This window comes from Antedon bifida, chromosome 1, assembly GCF_963402885.1.
Source record: "Antedon bifida chromosome 1, ecAntBifi1.1, whole genome shotgun sequence".
NCBI classification, from domain to species: domain Eukaryota; kingdom Metazoa; phylum Echinodermata; class Crinoidea; order Comatulida; family Antedonidae; genus Antedon; species Antedon bifida.
Window position 1 is genome coordinate 30,278,558 of NC_136226.1, and position 25,514 is coordinate 30,304,071.

Sequence of the window (25,514 nt, forward strand, 5' to 3'; positions counted from 1 at the left end):
TGTTTGCAGCACTGTTGTTCCCACTTGTGATTACGCAATACAGCACTTTGCGTCAATACGTCGTTGCGTTGCGTCGCTAGTGGGAACCACGCTTTATAAAACGGTGCGTTCTAACATTAACAGTTGCAAAAATAAATTACATCAAAACTAGAAAAATTAAACCAATAGTAAAAACCAAGTACGTAAATTAAAATAAATAAACTTAGTATTACAGCCAATATTTAACTGAAATTGTATACTTTTTCAAGGTATTTAAACTATTGGAAAAAGTATTTTTATAATGTGGATAAAACTAAATAAATTAACAAATAATTAATAATAGTTATTAATTTACGTGGTGGGCGGTATATATTAAAGTTATAGTCTTAGTAATACACTGATATACGACACATAGTCTAGTAAGTAAGTAATATTTATTGCTTTCCAAGAATAGAATAATTTATAAAACAGCATTAAAAAAAAAAAAAAAAACCTAAAATAATAAAAACATTAAACTTAAAAAATTAAACATGGAAAGCAGGAGATAATCCTTTAAGCCCAAAGGCTTGTTTCCAAAGGGTCCTCAAGAAATTGATACAATGAAAATTCAAAAATATAAATCAACTATTATTTATCTTATATTACAAATTAATTTTAATAACAAATTCAACTTATGCTAAGTTCTGGTAATCATCATTATAAAAATATATTTACAAAAATTCAGTCATTAATTAAGTCTATAAAATGTGCATATTTGTTAACAATACACTGTAATCATTATAAAGCTCTATCTACACTATCAAACTAGTTTGACAAAAATATGGTAGTGATATGCCCAAATATGGTAGTGATATGACATCATCATGTCCATATATGGGCACATCACATTTTTGTTTGTCACATAAATTTTGATCAGTGTAGACAGAGCTTTACAGTAGTTCTTAGAATATTTCAAATGCAATAATCATAGTAATCGGTAACTTTGCGGAAATAAATGGAATGAAATGAATATGTAGTATTCTAGCAACACAAGCTAAAAAATGTCTCATTATTATTTTGTTTTTTTACTTTTGACTTCTTTCTTTATTCATCCAAAAATGATTACTACTAATAATACAGAAACGAAAGGCTGCACCCGAACGGGACGCGATATTTCTTTTCGTACATTATGTTTGGGACCCCTCATGAAACTTCACAAAATAAACATGAATATTCATTAGTCACCGAATTTTTTATCCTTGTGTGACAAAATATTTCATTTTATACAAAGTGGAGTTTTCAATGTGTCAGCTAGTTATTTACACCTCAGTGAGTTACTTTTAATGTACTGTAATCGATTAGGGATTGATTTTTACTTTACAACATAGAGTTCACTTCAAAACTGTCTAGCCAAAGTACAATGTTTAAATCAAAGCAGTTTGTTATGGAAACTCTGTGTTTATATTTTGGCATATTTTAAAAGGAACAAACTATGAGAGTTACAACTTTATTTTACAGAATAATGAAAGTTTATACAGTAATTGATGACTTGGAGGAAAGTGGTTTGAAATGAAAATGTGTTTTAGCATTGACTACATGTGATTAGTAAGGCTGACTATTAACACCGAGTGTTTAATCCTAGTGACAAAATATCCATGTTTCATTTTATATACCAGTGGATTTGTGTCAGCTGCTTAGTTTACACCTCAATGAGTTATTTTGTAGTGGATTAGGAAAGATTATTCATTAAACAAACTGAGTTCAAAGCAAATTAACTTAAAATGTCTAAATTAAGGCAATTTGTTATAGCAGTTCTGTGTTATAGTGTTTTTATTTTCGCACTTTTTACATACCGGCTAAGTCCACTAAAACAGTGAGTATCAACTTGTGTTTACTATTTGTTTATTGTAACTCTCATTAGGGCCGCTGAATAATTATCAAACCAAAATACAATTCATGTCGTAGCTCATGTTACATCTTGTACAAAGGCTACATAGTCGTGTTGCTAGTCACACAGCCACTTACTGTCACATACACTTATCATAACTCATGCTTTGATTGTCAGCATACGCTGTTTAGGGTCACCCTCTTTAAATGAGGTGAAATAAACAAAAAATTAAAACGTTTCATTTTTGTGCTTGATTACAATTATACTTTCGATCACAGATTTGTTTCTGTCAGATATCCACCTAGTATCGGAAGAAGCTTTCAGTTCGCAAACATCGTAAGTACAATGTCAACAGTGACAATAAAGCATTCTGAAATAATCATACCTAATGCGCATGAACATAGCGTTTCATTTTTAGTTATTTTTTGCGTCATCTCTGACGTTTCATTTTTTTAGCAGCAACATATTTTAACACAAGTCTGGGTTCCAGAAGGAGTTTTGACTTAATATTAGTAAAAAGATAAATATTTTGGCACTTATGGCGTTTCATACGTAAACTACTTGAGCTTTTTTAAGTTTTTACTTTTGTTTGTTTACTATTGCTTTTCATCCACACATAAATGTACATTTCCACATACCAATAATCTTTTAGTTTCTATAATTTATAAATATTTATATAAATAATGTATGCGAATTATTCTCAATCATTTACAAAACCGTTCTCTCAGACCAGGTAACACATCTGTAAAAGCTCTGTCTACACTATCAAACTTTATGTGACAAAAATGTGATGTATACCCCATATATAGACATGATGATGTCATAGCACTACCATATTTGGGCATACCACTACCATATTTAGGCACATTTTTTGTCGCATAAGTTTGATAGTGTAGACAGAGCTTTACATCACTAAATTCAGTTTGAATAAGATTCAACGAGTACGTCTTATAGGCCTATGTGTAATTTCATTAAAAAGATGTATAAAATACTTTGTATAAAATATTTAGAGCGTGTTGAGAGATTCGTTAAAACATTCAAAATAATTTGATCCATAATTTGTTTAGCAACCAGATCGCATAGGGCACACAATAATTATTATATTGTTTTCTTTATCTTTCAAATGTACGTTCTACAAAGTCTACTAAATGCAAGCCTCACACAAACATAGTCTTCTTCAAAACTCATAAATGCGGAAGTTCGTCAGTTCAGAATATATTTTTAAGATTCGGAGACAAGCACAACTTGACGTTTGCTATGCCCATGGAGAACACTTTTGGATATGATCATATTTTCAGTCTTTCTATTCCTTTCAACACAAGCATGGTTGAGAATTTAACAACGAATGAATACAATATATTAACACACCACTGTGCATTTAACAAGCCTGGTAAGTTTTATTCCTAAGCTCTTCTTACCTCTAATTGGTTATTTCCTGGTTCAAAACAAAACTCATTGCAAATTGTCATTTTAATAATTAATAATCTGAGCTGAATATTGTGCATATGTCATAGTATTTTTTAATTAGACAGGCATTTTTATCATTTCTAACTTGTACGTTTTTTTTATAGGCTTTGAAGCCATTATGCCTTCCGATTCCTTTTACGTCACCATCATCCGGGAACCAGTGTCAGTTTTTCATTCTAATTTTGGTTATTTTGGCTGGGAAAAGAAATTCGAACTTCAGAACTACTCGAATCCCCTCGAAGAGTTTATAAACCGCGTGGAAACATTTGACGTAATTCCACCAAGTTATAAAACCAGAAGAGATGTTGTGTTTCATCATTTTGACTACAAACAGTCTATAAAAACTGATACAATGGCGAAGATGGTAATGGCAAATATGGAAAGAGAGCTAGATTTTGTTATGCTGTTGGAATATTTGGACGAATCGTTAATACTTTTAAAGAATAAATTATGCTGGAGTTTTGAAGACATTCTGTATGTGCCTAAGTTAGTTAGAAAACAACGTTTTGCTATCAACGAATCACTTGCGATTAGAATTCGTAAATGGAGCCGCTGGGATGTGATACTTTATGACAGATTTAATACTAGTTTTTGGAAACAAGTCGACAAATTTGGATTGGATAAAATGAAAAGAGAACTAAAGATATTCAAGGAAAAACAAAAGGAGTTGCTGGAAAACTGTACTGATGAGAAAGATAATGTTTTGTCAAAGGTTAAAAATACGAAGTTTAAATCTCAGATTGAAGAAGGTGGGTTTTGTTGGAAGATACAACGTAGTGAAAGTAAATATACTAAATATTTACGAGAAAAACAGCGAAAACTCTTTAATCAAACGAAAAAGATAACATAAACCTATTAAAATAGGATTACTATGTTTTTGGAAACAAGTCGACGAATTCGGATTGGATCAAATGAAAAGAGAATTAAAGATACTTAAGGAAAAACAATTGGAATATCAGAAAACCGTCCCATTGAAAGAGATAGAGTATATCATGAGCATTGATAATAAAACTAGACTATGCCGGAATGTAATACGAGGTGAAATGATGTACCCGTTATACTTTACGCTATGGGACATGGAACAAAAATATGCCTAAAATGAATTTAATGATCCCCTATCGGGGAAAGGAAGTTATTCAAACAGTGCTAGTAATTTATAATAAAGATGATGATAATTTTTCTAACTTTACGCAAAGTGGATGTCTATATGCCTATTAAAGTAAATTGATATCAAATCAAAGTTTTGTTTATCCTTACTGTTACATCAAAATAATATTTAAGAGGGGCGAATTCCAGAGAAAGCAACAGCTTGAAAAGGTCTGTTCAGAAACCGAACTAATATACTGTAATTAAATACGCCACAAATTTATATATAGGTCTAATGGGAAACGAATATATTAATGGAGAATGATTCCAATGGCGTTTTGAACAGCTGTTTGATATAAAGTGAAATCGTCACTTTCGAATAATCAACCAGTGAGCAAATAACACCAAATATCGATTATTAATTATTAGCAGTGTTAATAAAAACTTACTACGGCTTTTGGATGTTTACCTTTTAGCTTTAGCTTTGGTCGTTGCTGAATATGATGTTAGTTAATTACCGAAACTAGAAATGTAATAATGATTTTACAAAAAACGATTCGATTGCTTGTGTTGTACATTATTTTGATTTCAGTATTTGTATCTTTTTGGTTGATTCCTCTAAAAAGGTAAGTTCCAAATAATTTTCTTTGAACCTCATCCATTTCTGTATAACAACTTATATTTTTCGAAGCTTTTCAAAAACCTTAAACGCATAAATGTTAATTTAAATTCAATTTAATTGATAGTAATTCTAGTTAATAGTTTATAAAACTTAATTAAAGAAAAACGAGAAATTAGTTTCGAACTTTGACTGTTAAAATCAATCACAACTGATTTTTTTTAACCATACAGTAGGCATGCTTTGAAAGTTGATAAATCCTTTGATACGATCAATTAGAATTAATTTGTTGAAATTTGGCAATATTTTTTGGATACAAAAAGTTACTGTACATTTAGCAAAACTTCATACATCAAGACTATTGTATTGTTCAGTTAGATTAGTCCGTTTATAAAAAAATTGTGTATTTATTTTCTAGAGACAGATTTATTACCAGATACGACAATAACTCACCTAATCCAGTCAAATATACTCATTTGCAGTTAATAAATATAGTAAGTGATTTTAACAAACAAAGTTAAGTGATATACTGTATTCAGTCTGTAGTGGTGATATTAAAGAAATTATTAAACGTTTTAACAAACACGCAACTACAGTTGCAAACTAGACTATAATCATTCTCTGGTTTCGTGGCACAGAATCCAACATTCTACTTTTGCTCTCTCACATTTTTGTAGGCATATTGAAATCACGACATAGTCTGTCATTCTTCAAATATTCAGATTTATAATACTGTTAAAGTGAGTTTGTTACCGTCTACCGCATCGCACGTATATGGTATTGTATACCATATCATATACGTGCGATGCGATATGGTATACCATATCAGAGGGATCATTGGTGCTAGTGCGGTGGTAGCATCAGCTGAGAAATATTATTCTGTAGGCCTATAATTCTGTTATCAGTCACCGACAAAGCATGTGTATCTACACTATTAAACTTCATGTGACAAAAAATCTGATGTGCCCATGTCATATCACGACCATATTTAAGCATATCACTACCATATTTGGGCACATCACACTTTTTTGTCGAACTAGTTTGATAGTATAGACAGAGATTTAGTGCACTACGATGTTAGTTGATGATGAGTAGAGCATGTCGTTTAATCAGAAATATTTCTTTCTTTTTTCAGTCACCAGAATTTGCAAATTCCACCAAGATTACTAAACAATGCAAACCTCACAAGAACATCGTCTTCTACAAAACTCATAAATGCGGAAGTTCGTCAGTTCAGAATATATTTTTGAGATTCGGAGATAAGAACAACTTGACTTTTGCTTTGCCTGTTCAGAACAAGTTTGGATATGATCATGTTTTCAGTTTGTTCTTTCCTTTCCAACCAAACATGGTTGAAAGATTAGCAACGAATGAATACAACATACTAGCGCATCACTGTGTATATAACAAGCCTGGTGAGTGTTTTGCCAAGTTCAACACTATCTCAGCAGTAGATTTTCGGTACTGTATCTATTTCCGAATTATCAAGGAATATTTGGTAATACAACATCACATGTGTTTCACATGTATCTAATAGTAACCTAATTCTTATCCTAGCCTTACATGATACAGGCACCACATGTGATGCTGTATTACCAAATATTCCTATGATACCTCGGAAATAGATAGTATTTGGAGATACAGCACTGGAAATCGGGTTTTGTTTTTCTTTTCACAATAAATCATTTTTCTATCTCTATACGTATGTTGTACGTATCAGACTTCTTTTCATCATTATCACTCCAGGATAACTCATCTGCACAAGTTCAAATTATCTTGGTCTAGGTCTGCCCATATACACTATGTAGATATGTAGACCTATAATTTCAATTTCCAAAGTCAACGTTCATCATAGGCCTACAATCATTTGGTCATCAGCGTAACTAACGCTTTGTATCCCTGTATCATCGTAAAGAATCACGTTTAATAAAAAAAATGTTACACGAAATACTGATTAATTATATATATTCTCTACAAGTATAAAACCGTGGTTTTAATTGGGTTTTTTTTCTCTTCATTTTCTGACGAAAATCACGTACAAACTTAATTGGTAATTGTATTTTATGTTTTTTTTTAGGTTTTGAAGCCATTATGCCTTCCGATTCCTTTTACGTCACCATCATCCGGGAACCAGTGTCCGTTTTTAAATCACACTTTGCTTATTTTAATTGGGGAAGACTGTTTAAACTTGAGAATTACTCAAATCCTATCAAAGAGTTTATAAACCGGATGGAAGCATATAACGTCTTGCCAATTCAATTGAGGTTCAAAAGAAATGTTTTGTTTCAAAAATTTGACTACAAACAGACTATAACTACAGACATAATGGCGAAGATGGCAATGGCAAATATGGAAAGAGAGCTAGATTTTGTTATGCTGTTAGAATATTTGGACGAATCGTTAATTCTTTTAAAGAATAAATTATGCTGGAGTTTTGAAGACATTCTTTATGTGACTAAAAATGTCGGAAAGCGGCATTTTGCTATCAACGAATCGTTAGCGAATAGAATTCGGAAATGGAGTCGCTGGGATGTGATACTTTATGACAGATTTAATACTAGTTTTTGGAAACAAGTCGACGAATTCGGATTGGATAAAATGAAATTAGAACTAAAGATATTTAAGGAGAGACAATTGGAATTTCAGAAAACTTGTCCTATCAAAAGAGAGATACAACCCATGACCATTGATAATATAACTAGGCTATGCCGGAATGTATTGCGGGGTGAAATGATGTATACTTATTTTTTACGAAGAAACCAACGGAAACGTAATAAACCTTAAAATTAAAGCTTGGTTCCCACTAGCGACGCAACGTAACGCAATCTACGCAACGTAAAGAAAATGCCCTTCCAATAATTGTGTTTGTCCCCGCCTGCGTGAAATCCAACCTATGATGTTTGCACCACTATTGCGTCGTCGGTTGCCACTTGTGATTACGCAATAATACAGCACTTTGTGTCGATACGTCGTTGCGTTGCGTTCTAGCCACGCTATAGCAAGACATAATATCTGTATCTGTCTACATATTATTTTTCCACATCGATCCACTAGGCTAACCGATCTAGACAATCAACCTTAAACTTTAATGATAATTGCTGCAATAATCAGAATGATATTTATAGCATACTTATTATTTCAAATAATAGACTGGCGTACAATGGTGTAAAGTTACGCGCGTGAGGGCTATTGCAAATATTTGAAAAGAAACAGAGAATCAACATATGTCATATCAATAAATATTGATCACCACAACCACAGCTATCTTGTCTTATCACTTGCACGTATAGGTGTAGAATTGAATGCTGGTGCTTATATTCTGAGATTTAAGTAATAATGTATTTGCGGAAACTTCTTTTAACGTTTGTCTTATATGTTGCGTTAACTTTGGCGCTGTTAATATTTTTGTTGACTCCAAAAAGGTAAGTGTAACACAATATTTCAATTAAGTTGTAAGCTTGAGCCATGTCACGTATGCAAAAGTGTTCGATACAAAGCAGAGCAGAATAGAAACCAAATAATTCACTTATAGATTTGTTTGAAATTTTAATTTGATTATTCAAATTTATTATTTTAAATTGTTGAATTGGTTGGATTTATTGTTTAAATACCGATGGCCTGAATTGTATGTTACTTTGTTTGAAACACCATTTCCAGAGTTCCAATTGATAAATGTGGGCCAAATTTAGATATAGGCCTAGGCTTCTGACACATGTTTTTAACATTGTGCCGCACAATGTAAGGCTTATATCATTGCATGCTGTAGGCTTAACAGACGTGTTTTTTTATATATAAAATGGCTAGAAAAGTTTCTAATTCATGCATTAGGCCTATTCACATTTAAAATGTGAGAAAATATTATCTTTGGAATTGACGCAGATGTAGCAACTGTTCTTATTGATTACATTACAACGATTAATGGCTACGAACGTAATCGTAACAATCATTCAAATCCACTTCGGACTTCTGGTTAGTGTAGGGTCAGTTAGTACGGGCAAAATTAGGGAAATATATGATCGGAATACTTATATAGGCATTACTGGTATTTAATGAAAAAAAACAGGGCGGCCCTAATCTTGCTAATCTGAAGCACTATTGCTATGTGATGTGCCCATATATAGGCATGATGATGTCATATCACTACCATATTTGAGCATACCACTACCATATTTGAGCATACCACTACCATATTTGGGCACGTCACATTTATTTTTTTTTTCTCTTTTGTGGTTAACCACCACCTTTATTCATTCAATATTTCATACATATTTCGTTCACATTTCATTTTCATACATTAAATTTCTGTTTTCTACTTTTTTCGTTATTTTCTGATTTTTACTCTTTTAACCTTTATACATAATTATAGTGTTTTGATTATATGCATACAAAAACCATAAAAATCTACACTTCATTTTGTACATGATATAATACTGTGCATTTTAAAATACAAATATGGATGCCACTTATAAGTTACAACATGCCTAGTGTATTCATATCTTTTAAAATATATTTAAACTGAATCCAGGGATTCTGGCATACAGGTTTTTTAAGTTCAGTTTTAATTTTAATTATGTATATGACGTACACAGCTATTGAATACAATTGATTTTTTAATTGACATTTACTTCCTAACAGGAGTTCTTTGAACGAGCTACTAATATATTGTCAATTTTTTCCACAGTATTTGATTACGTCTACAATAATAAAACATATGTTTTTCGTCTTCAATGACTCCACAATTGTTACATATGTTATTATTTTTCAGTTTCCAGTTATACAGTTTTAGATTTGTAGGTACAATTCTATTTAGTAATTTGTAATTCAATTAAGCAAATGTCAACGACAATATAATCGTTAAAATTAAAAATTCGACTATTATATTGTGTTTTAACATATACAATGATAGGCCTCATCAATCAATGACGTACTCCTGTGTATTTGTGATCACAGATTTGTGGGTAGATTCGACAAAAACGCACCTGTTTCTGTCAGATATCCACCTAGTATCGGAAGAAGCTTACAGTTCGCAAACATCGTAAGTACAATGTCAACAGTGACAATAAAGCATTCTGAAATATTCATAACTATACTGCGCATGTACATACATGCCATTTGCTGCGTAAATCCATGTTACGTTGTTGGACACGTTTTTTTTTGTTAGCAATGCACATTATAAACACATGTGTTTGTTTCTTCCATTCAAATCTTCATCAAAACATCATCATAAATATCATCTAAATATTTTATGCCAATATTCCACGGGTTTCTCAGGGAATAAACTATTACACGACTAATTCTAGTATTATTATAATATCATATATATTGTATATAATAAATATTATTCAAGATTCAAGTTTTACTGTGATGGATCGAAAAGTTTCCGAAGTCATTTATTAAGGCATTGTTGGTGGCGCATTATGTCGCATTGCGTTACTATTGTTCACTACTGGTCTTCGCGGGCATATTTGCATATCAGGTGAAGCATTATGATAGGCTGCGTGATCGTTGTATAAGCAGAAGTTTATTTGTTCAATATTAAAAATGGAACACAGTATTCATTTAAATGATATGAATACATGGTGAATAAATATTTTTAAAACGCGACATACAGTACTGTATATATTCCTTAAAATATTTTAAAAGATATGGTTACTTGAATATTAATACAAAAAAAACATAAAATATTTCTTATACAGTATCTTTCAGTTTTGTAACAGACATATACATGTTATTCCTCTCAGTGCGCATCTTTATGGTAGTTCCTATATAACAATGCATTTAGGTATAGTGTTATTTATTTACATATTTTCTTTCAGACATCAAACTTAAATGTACGTTTTACAAAGTCTACTAAATGCAAGCCTCACACAAACATAGTCTTCTTCAAAACTCATAAATGCGGAAGTTCGTCAGTTCAGAATATATTTTTAAGATTCGGAGACAAGCACAACTTGACGTTTGCTATGCCCATGGAGAACACTTTTGGATATGATCATATTTTCAGTCTTTTTACTCCGTTCAAACCAAACATGGTTGAGAATTTAACAACGAATGGATACAATATATTAGCACATCACTGTGTATTTAACAAGCCTGGTAAGTTGTGGATTGATGCGAATTAGTAGCGTACCCTCGCGACAAAAATGGGCTTACAACAAATATCAGGCTTGAGGGTGGTTCAGAGAGGTGGAAATTAGACGTGTTTCAAAATATATTTGCTAAAATTGATGGAGACATCAACAATAAATTATGATTATTTTTGTAAGATATATCAAGCCATGGTCATTAGACCAATTTTCTCTTGACTATACGTGATCAGGCATTGCATGTTTACTGGAGAACGCGGATTTTGTAAGGACAGTGCGAATTTTTGTTTTAGGCTAGCCTAGCCAGGCCTATCAAAGCCTAAGCATCAAATCATAAATAACAGACCTATTCCAAATATAGAAGAATATTTTTCGTCAGATTGGGTGGGAAACTAGATTTATGATCAGAAACAAGTTTTATTCCGATCTGTTTATTATTAAACAAAATCTAGGCCTAAACAATAGTCCAAATTGCTATCGCCTCCTATCCTAGGTCCAAGTTACCAACTGTTCCTGGTGGTAAGCGCAGGCCTAGGCCTAGGCCTAACTAATAGCAGGCCTCTAAAAATACTAATTTAGGTCTAATTAATTGATTTATTTCTTGCTCTTCTTACCTCTAATTTGTTATTTCCTGGTCCAGACCACCTTCTTGCAAATTGTGTATCTGAAAACTGCCATAATGCAATTTAAAAACCGTAAGTACATGCCTAGCTTGATGCTTACTACCTGGTTATTCTGTCAACTAACTATTTACCGTCTGGTTGGCACGCGCGCGCGTGACTCTCCGTATTTCGCCTATTCGATTACGTCACTGAATTTTTAATCTGAGCCTAATAGTATGCATATGTCATAGTATTTTTTCTTATCTAGACATGCATTTTCGTCATTTCTAACTTGTACGGGTTTTTTTTTCAGGTTTTGAAGCCATTATGCCTTCCGACTCCTTTTACGTCACCATCATCCGGGAACCAGTGTCGGTTTTTCATTCTTATTTTGGTTATTTTGGCTGGAAAAAAAAATTCGAACTTCAGAACTACTCAAATCCCCTCGAAGAGTTTATAAACCGTGTGGAAACATTTGACGTAATTCCACCAAGTTATAAAACCAAAAGAGATGTGGTGTTTCATCATTTTGACTACAAACAGTCTATAGAAACTGATACAATGGCGAAGATGGTAATGGCAAATATGGAAAGAGAGCTAGATTTTGTTATGCTGTTGGAATATTTAGACGAATCGTTAATTCTTTTAAAGAATAAATTATGTTGGAGTTTTGAAGACATTCTGTATGTGCCTAAGTTAGTTCGAAGCCAACGTTTTGCTATCAACGAATCACTGGCGAGTAGAATTCGTAAATGGAGTCGCTGGGATGTGATACTTTATGACCGATTTAATACTAGTTTTTGGAAACAAGTCGACAAATTTGGATTGGATAAAATGAAAAGAGAACTAAAGATATTCAAGGAAAAACAAAAGGAGTTGCTGGAAAACTGTACTGATGAGAAGGATAATGTTATGTTAAAGGTTAAAAATATGAAGTTTAAATCTCAGATTGAAGAAGGTGGGTTTTGTTGGAAGATACAACGCAGTGAAACTAAATATACTAAATATTTACGAGAAAAACAGCGAAAATTCTATAATCAAACGAAAAAGATAACGTAGACATATCCTTTAATTTTTCATCATCATTGAAAATTTTAAAGCTATGTTTAACTACAAAAAATGCCACCAAATAGAACACTCATGCCTATATTATAGGCCTAATTGAAAATTAAGCCAGTTTAAAGTTTCTACCAAATGGCAATACTCAAAAAATAATATTTAATGTATCTTAATAGTACTTTCAGCCCATAAAATATGAAAAAGATCTAAATAACTATCTAAATATTTGTAAATTAGACAGACACGTCCTAAAAACTGTCTCACCGTGACTAAATAGGAACATTGGCAATTACGTACCCTGTGGTTGTATGTTTCTTTTCTTTTATTACATTTAATGTAACATGTCTCTGGAACACTTACAGTATTCTATGAATAAATATACTCTATGTACAGTACCAAACATGTGATATTGAGAACAAAGGAAACCAAAATGATAATTTTTTTTTTTAAATAAACATGGCTAATTGTACGACTCTGGCTTATTGCACTCAACCTGACTTCCACTATTGATAAAACTTAAAATCTAAAAAAAAACACTAGAAACTTCAAAAGTAAAAACTATTATTTTACATGAATAAAAACAATTGCCCCTTTACACTAGTCCTTCATGGTCAAAAAGTGTTTTTTTTTAATTAGAAGTAGAAAATAGGACCATACTAAAATGTAAAGAATGAAATATGTATCAGCACATGTATAATAAAGTCTTAAAGAAGAAAAATTAAAAACGTTAAAATAACCCGCAGTTTGATGAAATACTATTGTAAACAACTAAAATGTTTTGGTATTTAATCCATGCAATAGATTATTCCATGATGGCCTCTTTGACCACAAATATAAAAATAAGTTATAATAACAATAATTGCTAAAAGTGTCTCTAAGTAACTAGTCGTCCACTACAAAAGTTTTAAACTTTAAAATCTGTTTTCGTTTTAGAAAATCAGTATATGGTAGTTCAGTACGTACTAATCTATTACAAACTACATTTTTGAAAGCTGAAGGTTTTAAACGGAAACTCTCAACTTTTATGCCCCCTGGATGCCAAACCCGTTTATCATTTTCTACTACAGATTCGATGCATAAATCTTCATAGTATTGCTTTCTTTTAAGTAGTTTTTCAACCTCTTTTGCCATTCTATCTTTTCCAAAAAGTTCGATTTTCTCCCAAAATGTTTTGTTAAAATGATTGTATAATTTCACGTCACCTTTGTTCCATTCTCGGAGCTTTACTGCATTTGTTTCTGATACTTCTCTAACAGACTCCTGAGCTCGAGCGTTTAAAACAAAGTAAACAATATCGTCGAAATCCCAACACATTAATTCCTTCAATAAAATCAACGATTCGTCAAAATATTCAGTTATCATAACTAAATTAAATTGCTCACTTAATTCCAAAATCATACTGTCAATTTTGTCTTGATTATTTTTCTGATCGAGTAACAAGCCTAGATCCGATAACATGGGATCTTTAGCATGTTCTTTAGAACCATGTGATTCGTAATACGAATTTGGATTGGTTAAGAATTGTCCTAAAGGGTCATCATACTGTGTCAGTTTGTAGAGTGAATCGTACTTTGAGTACGTGAACATGGATTCAAACATGGTGACTGGATCTCGTAGGATGGTAACAAACACAGCATCAGGTGGTAAAACTTCTAACATTCCTTCAAAATAAAAGAACACAATTGTTAGTCAGTAACTTGATTTTTAAAATGTATTATTAAACTGTATTTACATTTTACTTTATTTCGGAAACGGACGTCCATAGTTACAAAATCAAATGCATGAATAAGTTTAAATAAAAAAGGCAGACACAGACAAAAAAGATCATCTCAGGATCTCCATCATTTTGTTATGGAGCCTGGATGATACCATAATACATTGTTTCAATACAAAATGTTAGTTATTTTTCCATTCTAGTCGTGAACGGGAACAACTTTGAATGAGCGTTTATTAAAGTTTATAAGATAGTTCCGTGCAGACAAACTAGGTCTACTTTGATATGAAATATAATATTACATCTTCATTAATTCACTGCAATTACCTTTATAACTGAACCTTGTATGGTGGCAGAGTATATTGTAATACTTAGTGTTGAACGGCCTGATGTGGTGTTTATCAAATAAACCATAACCTAAGTAATTTCCTTGTAGGGGTATCACAAAATTCAGATTATGTTCATCGCCATAACGGAATAAGATGTTCTGCACTGTGCTGCTGCTGCATTTATGCATTTTGAAGAAAGCGATGTTTATTCTTGGTTTGCATTGCTGTTGTGTTAGAGAGCGTGCTTGGGTCTTGGGAAGTGACGCGTTCGGCGTTTGTGATGCTGACGCTTCTTGTTGTTGCTTCTCCAATGTTTTAGAAACCGTTGAATTTAGTGTCGCATTTTTTACGAAGTAAGGCTTAAAATCCGGCTTTACCTCCTTTGAAATAAGATAAAATCATCATGAAATAACTAAAGGTTTTATAGAATCAAGATACAACTTTACTTTAAAAAAAAACTCAATACGCGGTAACATGGGTGTAATCGATCTGTAGTAATATATTACATACACAGAAAATATTGTACCAATTATTATAAGCATAAAAACAGTTTTAATAACATTTGGTAGGAAATTAGTAAATAAATCTCTTGTGTTTTTCTGACATAGGCCATGTATTGTTGGACATTTACAGAAGAATTTTATATTTTTGTACGGCAATCTTTGTTAGTGGCATCTAGGGCCTACTCCATTAATAGACTAATACAGTTTATAATAAAGCTTTAAAACTGCCTTCTTAAATTCAAGATATCAATCGATACCTTAAGTGTTCTACCTCTAGTAATGACAATTTATCAAAAATTATACAACCGAATTTCATTACCCAAAAAATATCATATCATTTCTATTAATAAATTAAGTTATGAATATTAAAGAGGAAAACGAGTTATTTTGGATGATTTAAACCTTATTTGCCTCTCACTTCCAGATGACTGAGTGTGAAACTAATCAATTAGCGCCCTCTAGAGAGCACTAATACGAGCTCCTTTGAGAGTATTGATGATACAAGTGTAAAAGATAGGTTTTACAGCACGACACGTGACTACGTTCGTCAATTAAAAATGTGTATAAGAAAAAGAAATGCTTTTGAGGAGACTAAGTGATACTGAAAATTATAGTATGAAAATCTTTAAAGTGGTTAATATATCAAAGATTAAAACACCGCTATTAGGATAAAATATAATGTCATTATAAAGAACATAGACCTAATATGAATGAAATATTTTTTGTAAATATCCATTCGGTGTTTGGAAATTTGACAGCAGTATTGTGGCATAACGTAGGACTATGTCCATTAATATTATGGGATTATGTAACATGTAATGCAGTACGATTACGTTACTTTAGTTTACACAATTGTACTCCTACTTTGTCTAAATTACGTTACGTTATTTTACACTGTTGTAGGCCCACTTTGTCAAAATTACGTTACGTTATTTTACGCTGTGATATTGATTGATTGATTGATTGAATATATATTTATACTGGGTAACCTCTTCAGTCAAAGACTGGTCTCCCAGAGGGCCCAGCTGGTGATCAGTGGCTGTGATGTACTAATACACCGGGGTAACCCCCTACTCGTCTCGAAAGATGTACTAGGTTCTTTTAGACCTACTTTGTCTAAATTACGTTACGTTATTTTACACTGTTGTAGGCCCACTTTGTCAAAATTACGTTACGTTATTTTACGCTGTGATAGACCTACTTTGTCTAAATTACGTTACGTTATTTTACACTGTTGTAGGCCCACTTTGTCAAAATTACGTTACGTTATTTTACGCTGTGATAGACCTACTTTGTCTAAATTACGTTACGTTATTTTACACTATTGCAGACCTACTTTTTGTCTAAATTACGTTAATTAATTTACATAATGTTAAAGCGTTTCTTACAAATGTAATTACACCAATAATTTCATATTCTGTGTCGATGTCTTAATTAGCATTGAGTGTCAGTTAAAAAATACTTTTTCCTCTGGGATCTTATTTCTTCTGAGTGGATTAAACTAGAAGATTTGTATATCCAATTTGATATGTTCATCTCAACCGTATAACAAATAGCGTTATTGAGAAGTGATGATTACTGTGTTCAAGCAATGTGTTTTTATACATTATAGCCAATGTTTATTCTAACCAACAACATTTTTTCTACACCATTTAAAAGTGGTACTGTAGTTTATGATAATAATAATAGATAGATTTATATAGCGCAAATAAACGATGTCTCTATGCGCTCGACAATAAAGAGAAAGAGTGGAAAACAAAAGGAAGAGAACAAAAACACAAAAACACAATATGGTGGTTGATATGCTTGCCTGCCAAATCCAAAGATCTGTGTTCAAATCCAATGATCATTTCTGTGAGTTTTCATATTATTAGTGTTGTATTTTGTTGAAAAACCTTTGCAATTATTATTTAAGAGCTGATTTTCATATATTAATGAAATTGATATTTAAATGGGGTTCTTTCACTAATAATATTTGCTTCGTGAATTTTCCTCTTTTCTTTGTTTAAATCAGCTATTTTTAATTTTTCATAACTCAAAGAGAATAAAAGTTGTTGTCATTGGCAATATAAACACGATACATTATGAGTGTTTCCACTGGCCTTTGGTTAGTATTTTTATTGATTTAATTTAATGAACAACTATTTATTATAACTTACTTGTTGATGCGCAGCAGCTTCCTCTTGTACCATGTACCATAACTGCTTTAGCCTAGATTCCGATTTACTTAAATGAAATGAAATAATAAGCTACTGTACTTATACTTATATACAACCTTTCACATTGCTTTGCATGGAAGCGCCCCAGGAGATGTGTTTTTTCGATATAAAAGGGTGATAAATGTAAACTTATTTAATCATTAATGTAATTACTGTGTTGTACATATGTTTGTATTACAATTTTCTTTCCTATTGAAATGTTGATGTTATATTTGTGATACGTTGGCTATTCAAACTGTGGATACACTTTCCAAAAGCTTTGTCTTCACTATCAAACTTTATGTGACAAAAAAATGTGATGTGACCATATATGGACATGATGATGTCATATCACTGCCATATTTAATCATACCACTGCCATATTTAAGCATATCACTACCATATTTGGGCACATCACACTTTTTTGTCACAAACTAGTTTGATAGTGTAGACAGAGCTTAAGACTCTGATCATTGACAAGACTTAGAACATTATCGCTCGAGAGCCGATGTGAATGAAGCTGACTTAGCTGTCTATAAATTGATAAATTGTAATCAAATTATAATAAGTAAAATATAAATTATTTTACCTGTTTGCATATAGGCTTATTTTTCTTACACTGTCATGAAAGGTGCGAATTGTACAGTAGATGAAGATGAAGAACAAGGTGGTACCAACTAAGCATTTCTTTTTTGTTATCATTACCATCTTTAATCGGCATCATCTATAACTTCATAGGAAATATGAAGATGATAAGCATTCTATAAAAAATATTGTTGAAATGAAATTTAAGTTCGATCGGACACAGAATGGTAACATTTTATTACTGACACGACATTCAGTGGGTTCTTTAATACTGTGTTTTGTCGAACTCTGAAACATGGCCAATTGTGTGATTTCTCGCGTTCACTATATTAAAATACTAATACTTTACTTTAAGTTCTGTCTACACTATCAAACTATTTTGACAAAAAAAATGCGATGTGCCCAAATATGGTATTAATATGATGTCATATAATATGGGCACATCACCTTTTTTGTTACATAAAGTTTGATAGTGTAGACAGAGCTTTAGATATATCAAATACAGTAAGCCTATTCTAGTAAACAACATCCACACAAAAACGTACATTTCTTTGAGAAAAGCATTCTCTTATTTCTACTATGTCTATATGTAAATTAGCTTTGTCTAAAAATGACATTAAAATAATATTCTTCATTTTTATTGATAAATATATTTTATCTAATTCATATAAATGACTGAACTTGTAACAGTTTCGTCACCGTTTTGTTTAATTATATTGATATATCAGCATTCTGATGGTTTAACGTGTACATTTAGCATAATCCAATTCATTTATTATGGATGACAAGAAATTAAATGTTTCTGAATATTTTTTTTATAATCGATGTAGTACGGTACATGTTGAAATAGTTGCTGGAAAAAGAATTATTCTATTAACACGTCACTAGCGTATACAGCTTGAATTTAGCCAAATGAGACACGAATAGGCTAGGCCTAAATCTTGTCTATAAACAACTCCGTGTAATCATGTAGTACGGTACAGATAGTTGCTGAAACTACAAAAAATGATTTTTATATTAACACGTTGTATAGCGTACGGTATACAATGTATATCCATACAATTTAGCAAAATGAGACACGAATATAGGCCTATATGTATTTATAGTAAAAGCTGTCTATAAACAACCTCATACTTAGCTTGTGGTGAAAAACACTGGGTCCAAAGTCCAAATCATCAATGAACAATAGCTATACTTACGACTCATTCATTTTCTCAATAATATAAGACCATTATATTAATATTAAATCCCGTATTAAATATAAGAATACAATTTAAATACGACGTTACCTTAAAGTGCGTTCAGCGTCCCACCGATAGAATCCGATGAGAACAGATGTCAAATGTGTGAAAAGTTTCCTCGCACCAGTAACCCATTCTGCTGCTGACGAGAGTACGAAATGTGTGTTATCGACTAAAAGAACACAAAATGAACAGGCACACGCATGCGCGGTAGATTGACAAAATAATTAAAGTCTGGTTTGAAGAAAGTGCGCGAAATTAATACAACCTGAAGATTATGATGATGATAACGATTAATTGAAATGTACTCTTCCCTGGTTAATGACATTTTATAGTGTTTTAAATAAGACCGTTATGCGATGAAAACGAGGATGATGTGAATAAAGCTCTGTCTATTATATTTCCTCCATGGTTTACACTAAAAAAAATGTGATGTGCCCATATATGGACATGATAATGTCATATCACTACCATATCTGGGCATATCACTACCATATTTGGGCACATCACACTTTTTTCGTCAAACTAGTTTGATAGTGTAGACAGAGCTCAGACATAGAAAGTTGGCAGGTAAAAATTCGATGACAATAAATTTATTTTCGCATAGGAAGGCATTAGGCCGCCTATACGAAAAACGACAAATATAATATAATTGCGTCATCATTTATTCTAAATCTATTTATTTATTTTTTTAATAATACTTAATATACTAGTATAGGTCTAGATCATCCAATCGATTAAAGTAGGGCTAATAACCCTGATTAAAGGGGTTTTACTTTTAAAACTGACCCGGTGGTAATCTAAAGCTCTGTCTACACTATCAAACTAGTTTGACAAAAAAGTGTGATGTACCCAAATATGGTAGTGATATGCCTAAATATGGTAGTGATATGCCTAAATATGTCCATCATCATGTCCATATGAGCACATCACATTTTGCTGTCACATACAATTTGATAGTGTAGACAGAGCTTTAGACAGAATTAGGTGAACCATAATGAGAGCAATCCTAATGAGAACCATCAGTTTGTATCAATATTATATTTCAGGGAGACATTGATTTCAGAATGCCGCAATTCACGCGTCGATGGGCACAACACGACAGCTGGCATATAGACAATCATTGCTATTTTCTTACCTTCTGTAAACAATTAGAGAATATAATCCGCCCTAACCAGTATATTGATTACTAAAACAATGATTTTATAGTAAATACACGTAATGCAGGGTTTATATGCTGCGTAAATAATTCTTTAAAAAACTCAAAATTCGGAATATAGGCCTATGCGTTATTCACCCAATAATACAAGAGCTGTATCGTGACTAGCGACATTAAAGAGTACACAGTATCGTGTCTTCTGGCAGCAACTTTAATCCCATGGGATACCGTATGAAATCGGGTTCTTTTGCGATATCCCAATATTGATGACTGTGCGTCCATCAGCTATTTTTTAAACTTAGGTCATGGGTCGTGAACCGTTTAAATCCGAGTTTTTGTTAATTTAGTGGTAGGCCTGTGTTTGGATAGTGGTTAGCTCATTGAACAAAGTTTAATACAAAATATATAAATAAAAAATAAAATTAGCTATACCTAATTAGATATATCACCATTGGCATTATCTATTTATTGACAATAAAGATGCAATAACGATTAAATCAGAGGGGTTAATTAAAAACTCTCTGATTAAAGCTATAGGTTAACACATGGAAGTATAAAACATAACGCAACGCAATGACATAAGCCGCACCGCAAGCGAATAGACCAATAAAAAGCGATGGATTATTCGAACTGTCGCTTATGATTTGTCAATTCGCTTGCGTCGCGGCTTTTACGTCCTTCGTTGCATCCTAGTGTGGGAACTACTCTTAACGCAATGACGTAAGCGCACCACAAGCAATTCCACAACTCGCTTGTGATTGGTCAACTCACTTGCATTATGTCTGGGTCGTTACGTTAAAGCGCGGTTGCCACTAAAACGCAACGCAGCGTTACATTTCATACATTACGAAACATTATGTTGTGTTGTAAATAATTATGTAGTCTGCAATTAACATTTAATGTCTTTAATTCTCTTGTGTGCACTTTTCCTCCAAATTGGGCGTTAATCAAACGATACGCGCACCTAATACGCGCGCCTAATACAAACACTTAATTTACTATTCACCGTGTACTAAAAGACATGCGTATTAAGAATTAATACTTAAATGGCTATCGGTATTACGTCACGATCTTATGTTCAGCTATGAACAATTGTATGAAAAATGTAAATATCTTGAGCTGTAGGCCTATACAATGCCATCAAAATCGCATACAATGATACTGTACAAGAATCTACAATACACGGTTTCAATAACTAATGGTAGCATATACAATATCTATATATAATTTCCATAATAAGATATCATTTTAGTGATTATGCGACTCTGTTTCAAACTATGCATCCATTTCAAGGGAACGATAAAAAGCTACTAAGGAGATAATTTAAATATTAAGGATAAATTGGCTGTGCTCGCTAACTCATTCAGTTATCAATTTAAGAACCGACTTTGACGTTTATTTAGAACCGAAGTTCAATTAAAGAATTTCATGTCTATGATAATGTACAACAAAGGAACGCACACAGTGATCGCGCGTTCATATGGTTAATGATATGCCTGCCCTTTTGAACGCGTTCACTCTCCGATAGGCCTACTAAATACTTATACAGTATAATGTTCCCATATATTTAAAATTAATCAAAACGAAAATCAATTTTGCAATACCAATATCAAAGCCTCGTTCCCACTAGGGCTCCTCCTCGACGTACGCGCGCAAGTAATTTGTTGGTTTGTTCAAATTACTTGCGCGTACATCGAGAATCGCCCTGTGGGGAGCCATTCTTTAAGCTCCGTCTACACTTCATATTTTGTTGTCACATAAAGTTTGATAGAGTAGACAGAGCTTTAGACATACTTAAATTGTTAGTTAAGTTTTCAATATCATCATTATTGTATACTTGAACTGCGTCCATGTAACTTTCATGTGAAGGATGAATAAGTATATCTGTATTTGTGACTTTATATCAACCAATTTTGAACAAACATTATAATGATATAGGCATATGTCTTGATCTTCAAAACTAAAGCGTGGTTCCCACTCTAGATACGCAACACAAGGATGTACGCGCAACGCAAGCGAGTTGACCAATGACAAGCCACTGTTCGAATAAGCCATCGCTTGTGATTGGTCAAATAACTTACGTTATTTTACGTCCTTGCGTTGCGTCGCTAGTGGGAATCAAGCTTTAGATAGACAGTTTGGTGTGCAAATGTCCAAAAATCCCCCTATTTACATATCTCGAATAATGTTTAACATTTTATATTAGATGGCTTTCTTTAAACTAATGTGGTTGAGTTCAGGTGGCTTGAGGGTTGTAATAATCTACAGTATTTTCAAACAATACATTAGGAGGACACAGGCTATACTACAGTGTCATTCCATGTGTTTATACCTCCATGGTTATTCCATAGACCGGAACAAGAAGTATAACGTGCCTAAGGTGACAATCTTACTTAATGATTCATGTGAGTGAGCTAAATATACCACACAAATGGCTATATACACGAACATAGCAAATACTATAAATACATTATGTAATTAGAAGGCCATACTATATTGCTTCAACATAATTGAACAAGAAAATTAGAACGACAAATTAATTTAGAAGGTTTTTTTGAGAACCGAAACGATGGCAATTGATATTGCTATAAAGAATTCAATATACAACTGCATTTGATAACGTAATAACATCTCGACTAATTAAAGATATTTGACGGACTAAATTACAACTATCCGAAATACAATGATGATTTACCCAAAGTACAGAAATAATTAAATTCAGTGTAAACTATAAGACAAATCCAATCAACGCCATGAATAAACTTGCGTTTACATTAAGCGAACTTCAACAAAATGATGACGATCGCCAACGATGACGTAAAATGTCTAATTTTTTGTTGCCATGTTGTTTTAGGTGTTTGTAGTTATTTACACTGTAAAAATAGTTTTTAGATCTTAAACATGATATTTTGTACTCACCTTTTCCAAACATTAAACATGTTTAGATATAAAACATGTTTAGGGTCTAAATACATTATAAACATGTAGTCTGTACCCAACTCAACACATCCGTGACGTATTGATTGTTAAACATGTGGAGCAATATAAAGACACGTTTAGGTTTTAAACGTGTTTAATTTGCCATGTGTGGAGCTCACAGTAAAATCATAATATGCACAATACGCTCCAGGCCCGTAGCCGGGGGGGGGGGGGGTATGGTTCGGGCGACCCCCCCCCCTTTTTTTTTTTTACAGCGAACCCCCCTTAACCGACTGCGAACCCCCATCCCCGACATGCCCAATACCTCACCCTCATCTCTGAATTCTCCAAATACGTGCCCCACACAGTACAAAAGGTTATTCGTAAATTGAATAATATGAATAATCATAACACTCGGCGATTAAATAGTCCACGTGTGTGAGGAGGAGAAAAAAAGTACGAATACGATCGTTTTGGTCATTGGTAGCATGCTGCATGAGAGTGTCTTCTCCGACCAATTAGAGGTGCCATTTATCATGAATGTTATGTGCGAGAGTACCATTTCCGGCCATCTAGGGGTGTCATTTAACAAAATTCGGAGCGGGGCAGTGTCCCAAATACTTAGTGTCCGAACCCCAGATACCAATCCCCCCCACCCCCCCCCCCCCCTCACCACTTGACAGATCCTGGCTAAGGCCCTGCGCTCAAAACGTATCTCCTTATTTTCAAAATACGGCTGCATCATAAACGACCAGTCTTCAATTCATAATGTAATTTTGTCAATAGTTTTTGTGACTCTAATATTAACCCCATGTGGGTTACAATTAGAGTAGTGGATTATTATTATAGATTGACTTATAAGGTGGGTTACTATTAGAAGGAGGGTTACTATTAGAGTGTGGGTTACTATTAGAAGATTTATGGTATAGCCTTCCGACGGACATAAAAAATGTGTGGCTATGAAGTATAGTACGTGTATCATCATAGAGGATTATATTGAATATTAATATATTATACTAGTAATATATTAATATATTACGCTATAATATCTATGGTATCATGTACTGTAGTTTACATTATAGCATCTGTATCAATATCATCTATTTACATTGATTAATATTTAATTTCCATAACAAATTGCTGTAAATAAATATAGGTAGAGCTATAATAAGCATTGAATTTGCCTTCTCACACAAAGTTCATGTTGAACTTGAATGCAAAACAAAATACCGAGTGAATGATCATAACAATCGGCGATTAAATAGTCCACGTGTGTGAGGAGGAGAAAAAAAGTACGAATACGATCGTTTTGGTCATTGGTAGCATGCTGCATGAGAGTGTCTTCTCCGATCAATTAGAGGTGCCATTTATCATGAATGTTATGTGCGAGAGTACCATTTCCGGCCATCTAGGGGTGTCATTTAACACTTAGATTCTCGCAAGAGTTACTTGAGTAATTATGATCTATTTGACGTTTGTGGGTATTAGAACTTTTTTTACGAAATTGAAATATAAAATGAAGATCACATCAAAACAATTCGAACCTTGTCAAATCCACCGGGTATATGATAACTATTTACAGGTAATATCATTTAAACGACGTCGGCAGACTCGGTTCATAAAGTCGGCTAATAATTTCAATCTAATCTACAGAGAGACGGTATGTACATAACTTGCTATTTATTTTATTACATATTTTATGACATATAATAATGACATACGGACACGTCTGAAAACCGAACATGGTTGATTACGTATTTCATGCCAACTTAAAATGTATTTCCATGTTTAATTATTACGTACAATAAAGAATATGAGTATCAGTGATACAAATACAATAGTATTAATAGTAAGATCATGGAAAATTAGTCTCCGGATGGGACGTAAAGCCGTGGGTCTTGTGCAACTATACATTTAATGGTAGTGATATGACATCACCATGTCCATATATGGGCACATCACATGTTTTGTAACATAAAGTTTGATAGTGTAGACAGAGCTTAAAACTATTCGAAGAGAGGGTATTGTCTGATGTGCACGATGTCATGTAGGCCTACACTGGGCCTTCTTTTTGGAGAACAGAAGTGTATTAAAAAAGTCA

General features: G+C 32.8%; 5 protein-coding genes across 6 annotated transcripts in view; 3 read left to right on the forward strand and 2 right to left on the reverse strand.

The window, feature by feature from the left end:
• Positions 1–6,342, reverse strand: part of LOC144850160 (V-type proton ATPase subunit E-like) — a 79,580-nt gene extending 73,238 nt beyond the window's left edge. The window contains exon 1 of the mRNA XM_078707393.1: positions 6,333–6,342. The gene's annotated coding sequence lies outside the window, so the exon portion shown is untranslated. The remainder of the gene's footprint in view (positions 1–6,332) is intronic.
• LOC144849929 (galactosylceramide sulfotransferase-like) lies at positions 1,724–13,474 on the forward strand. Its single transcript, XM_078707061.1, has 4 exons — positions 1,724–1,831; positions 9,969–10,053; positions 10,835–11,114; positions 12,020–13,474. The coding sequence occupies exons 1-4, from the start codon at positions 1,740–1,742 to the stop codon at positions 12,763–12,765; spliced, it is 1,203 nt and encodes a 400-aa protein (XP_078563187.1). The 5' UTR covers positions 1,724–1,739; the 3' UTR covers positions 12,766–13,474.
• Positions 3,163–4,409, forward strand: LOC144857796 (galactosylceramide sulfotransferase-like). Its single transcript, XM_078714624.1, has 2 exons — positions 3,163–3,236; positions 3,418–4,409. The coding sequence occupies exons 1-2, from the start codon at positions 3,170–3,172 to the stop codon at positions 4,161–4,163; spliced, it is 813 nt and encodes a 270-aa protein (XP_078570750.1). The 5' UTR covers positions 3,163–3,169; the 3' UTR covers positions 4,164–4,409.
• On the forward strand, positions 6,339–8,068 carry LOC144850120 (galactose-3-O-sulfotransferase 3-like). Its single transcript, XM_078707327.1, has 2 exons — positions 6,339–6,433; positions 7,096–8,068. The coding sequence occupies exons 1-2, from the start codon at positions 6,367–6,369 to the stop codon at positions 7,800–7,802; spliced, it is 774 nt and encodes a 257-aa protein (XP_078563453.1). The 5' UTR covers positions 6,339–6,366; the 3' UTR covers positions 7,803–8,068.
• Positions 13,406–19,477, reverse strand: LOC144849822 (galactosylceramide sulfotransferase-like). Of its 2 annotated transcripts, none has more exons than XM_078706902.1 (5): positions 19,384–19,477; positions 18,099–18,239; positions 17,471–17,537; positions 14,807–15,188; positions 13,406–14,426 (listed from the first exon to the last, which is right to left on the reverse strand). In XM_078706902.1, the coding sequence occupies exons 2-5, from the start codon at positions 18,215–18,217 to the stop codon at positions 13,648–13,650; spliced, it is 1,347 nt and encodes a 448-aa protein (XP_078563028.1). In that variant the 5' UTR covers positions 18,218–18,239; positions 19,384–19,477; the 3' UTR covers positions 13,406–13,647. The 2 variants fall into 2 exon arrangements, with proteins under 2 accessions (XP_078563028.1, XP_078563035.1); XM_078706909.1 differs by having other exon boundaries at positions 18,099–18,270; positions 19,384–19,476.
• Positions 19,478–25,514: the final 6,037 nt, after the last annotated feature.

Coding starts and splice junctions, on each gene's coding strand:
- LOC144849822 (XM_078706902.1), bottom strand. CDS start 18,217: ATGGTAATGATAACAAAAAAGAAATGCTTAGTTGGTACCACCTTGTTC. Junction 17,538..18,098: donor ATAAGCCTATATGCAAACAG/GTAAAATAATTT, acceptor ATTTCATTTAAG/TAAATCGGAATCTAGGCTAA. Junction 15,189..17,470: donor AAGCTGCTGCGCATCAACAA/GTAAGTTATAAT, acceptor CTTATTTCAAAG/GAGGTAAAGCCGGATTTTAA.
- LOC144850120 (XM_078707327.1), top strand. CDS start 6,367: ATGGTTGAAAGATTAGCAACGAATGAATACAACATACTAGCGCATCAC. Junction 6,434..7,095: donor CTGTGTATATAACAAGCCTG/GTGAGTGTTTTG, acceptor GTTTTTTTTTAG/GTTTTGAAGCCATTATGCCT.
- LOC144857796 (XM_078714624.1), top strand. CDS start 3,170: ATGGTTGAGAATTTAACAACGAATGAATACAATATATTAACACACCAC. Junction 3,237..3,417: donor CTGTGCATTTAACAAGCCTG/GTAAGTTTTATT, acceptor TTTTTTTTATAG/GCTTTGAAGCCATTATGCCT.
- LOC144849929 (XM_078707061.1), top strand. CDS start 1,740: ATGTCTAAATTAAGGCAATTTGTTATAGCAGTTCTGTGTTATAGTGTT. Junction 10,054..10,834: donor GCTTACAGTTCGCAAACATC/GTAAGTACAATG, acceptor ATTTTCTTTCAG/ACATCAAACTTAAATGTACG. Junction 11,115..12,019: donor CTGTGTATTTAACAAGCCTG/GTAAGTTGTGGA, acceptor TTTTTTTTTCAG/GTTTTGAAGCCATTATGCCT.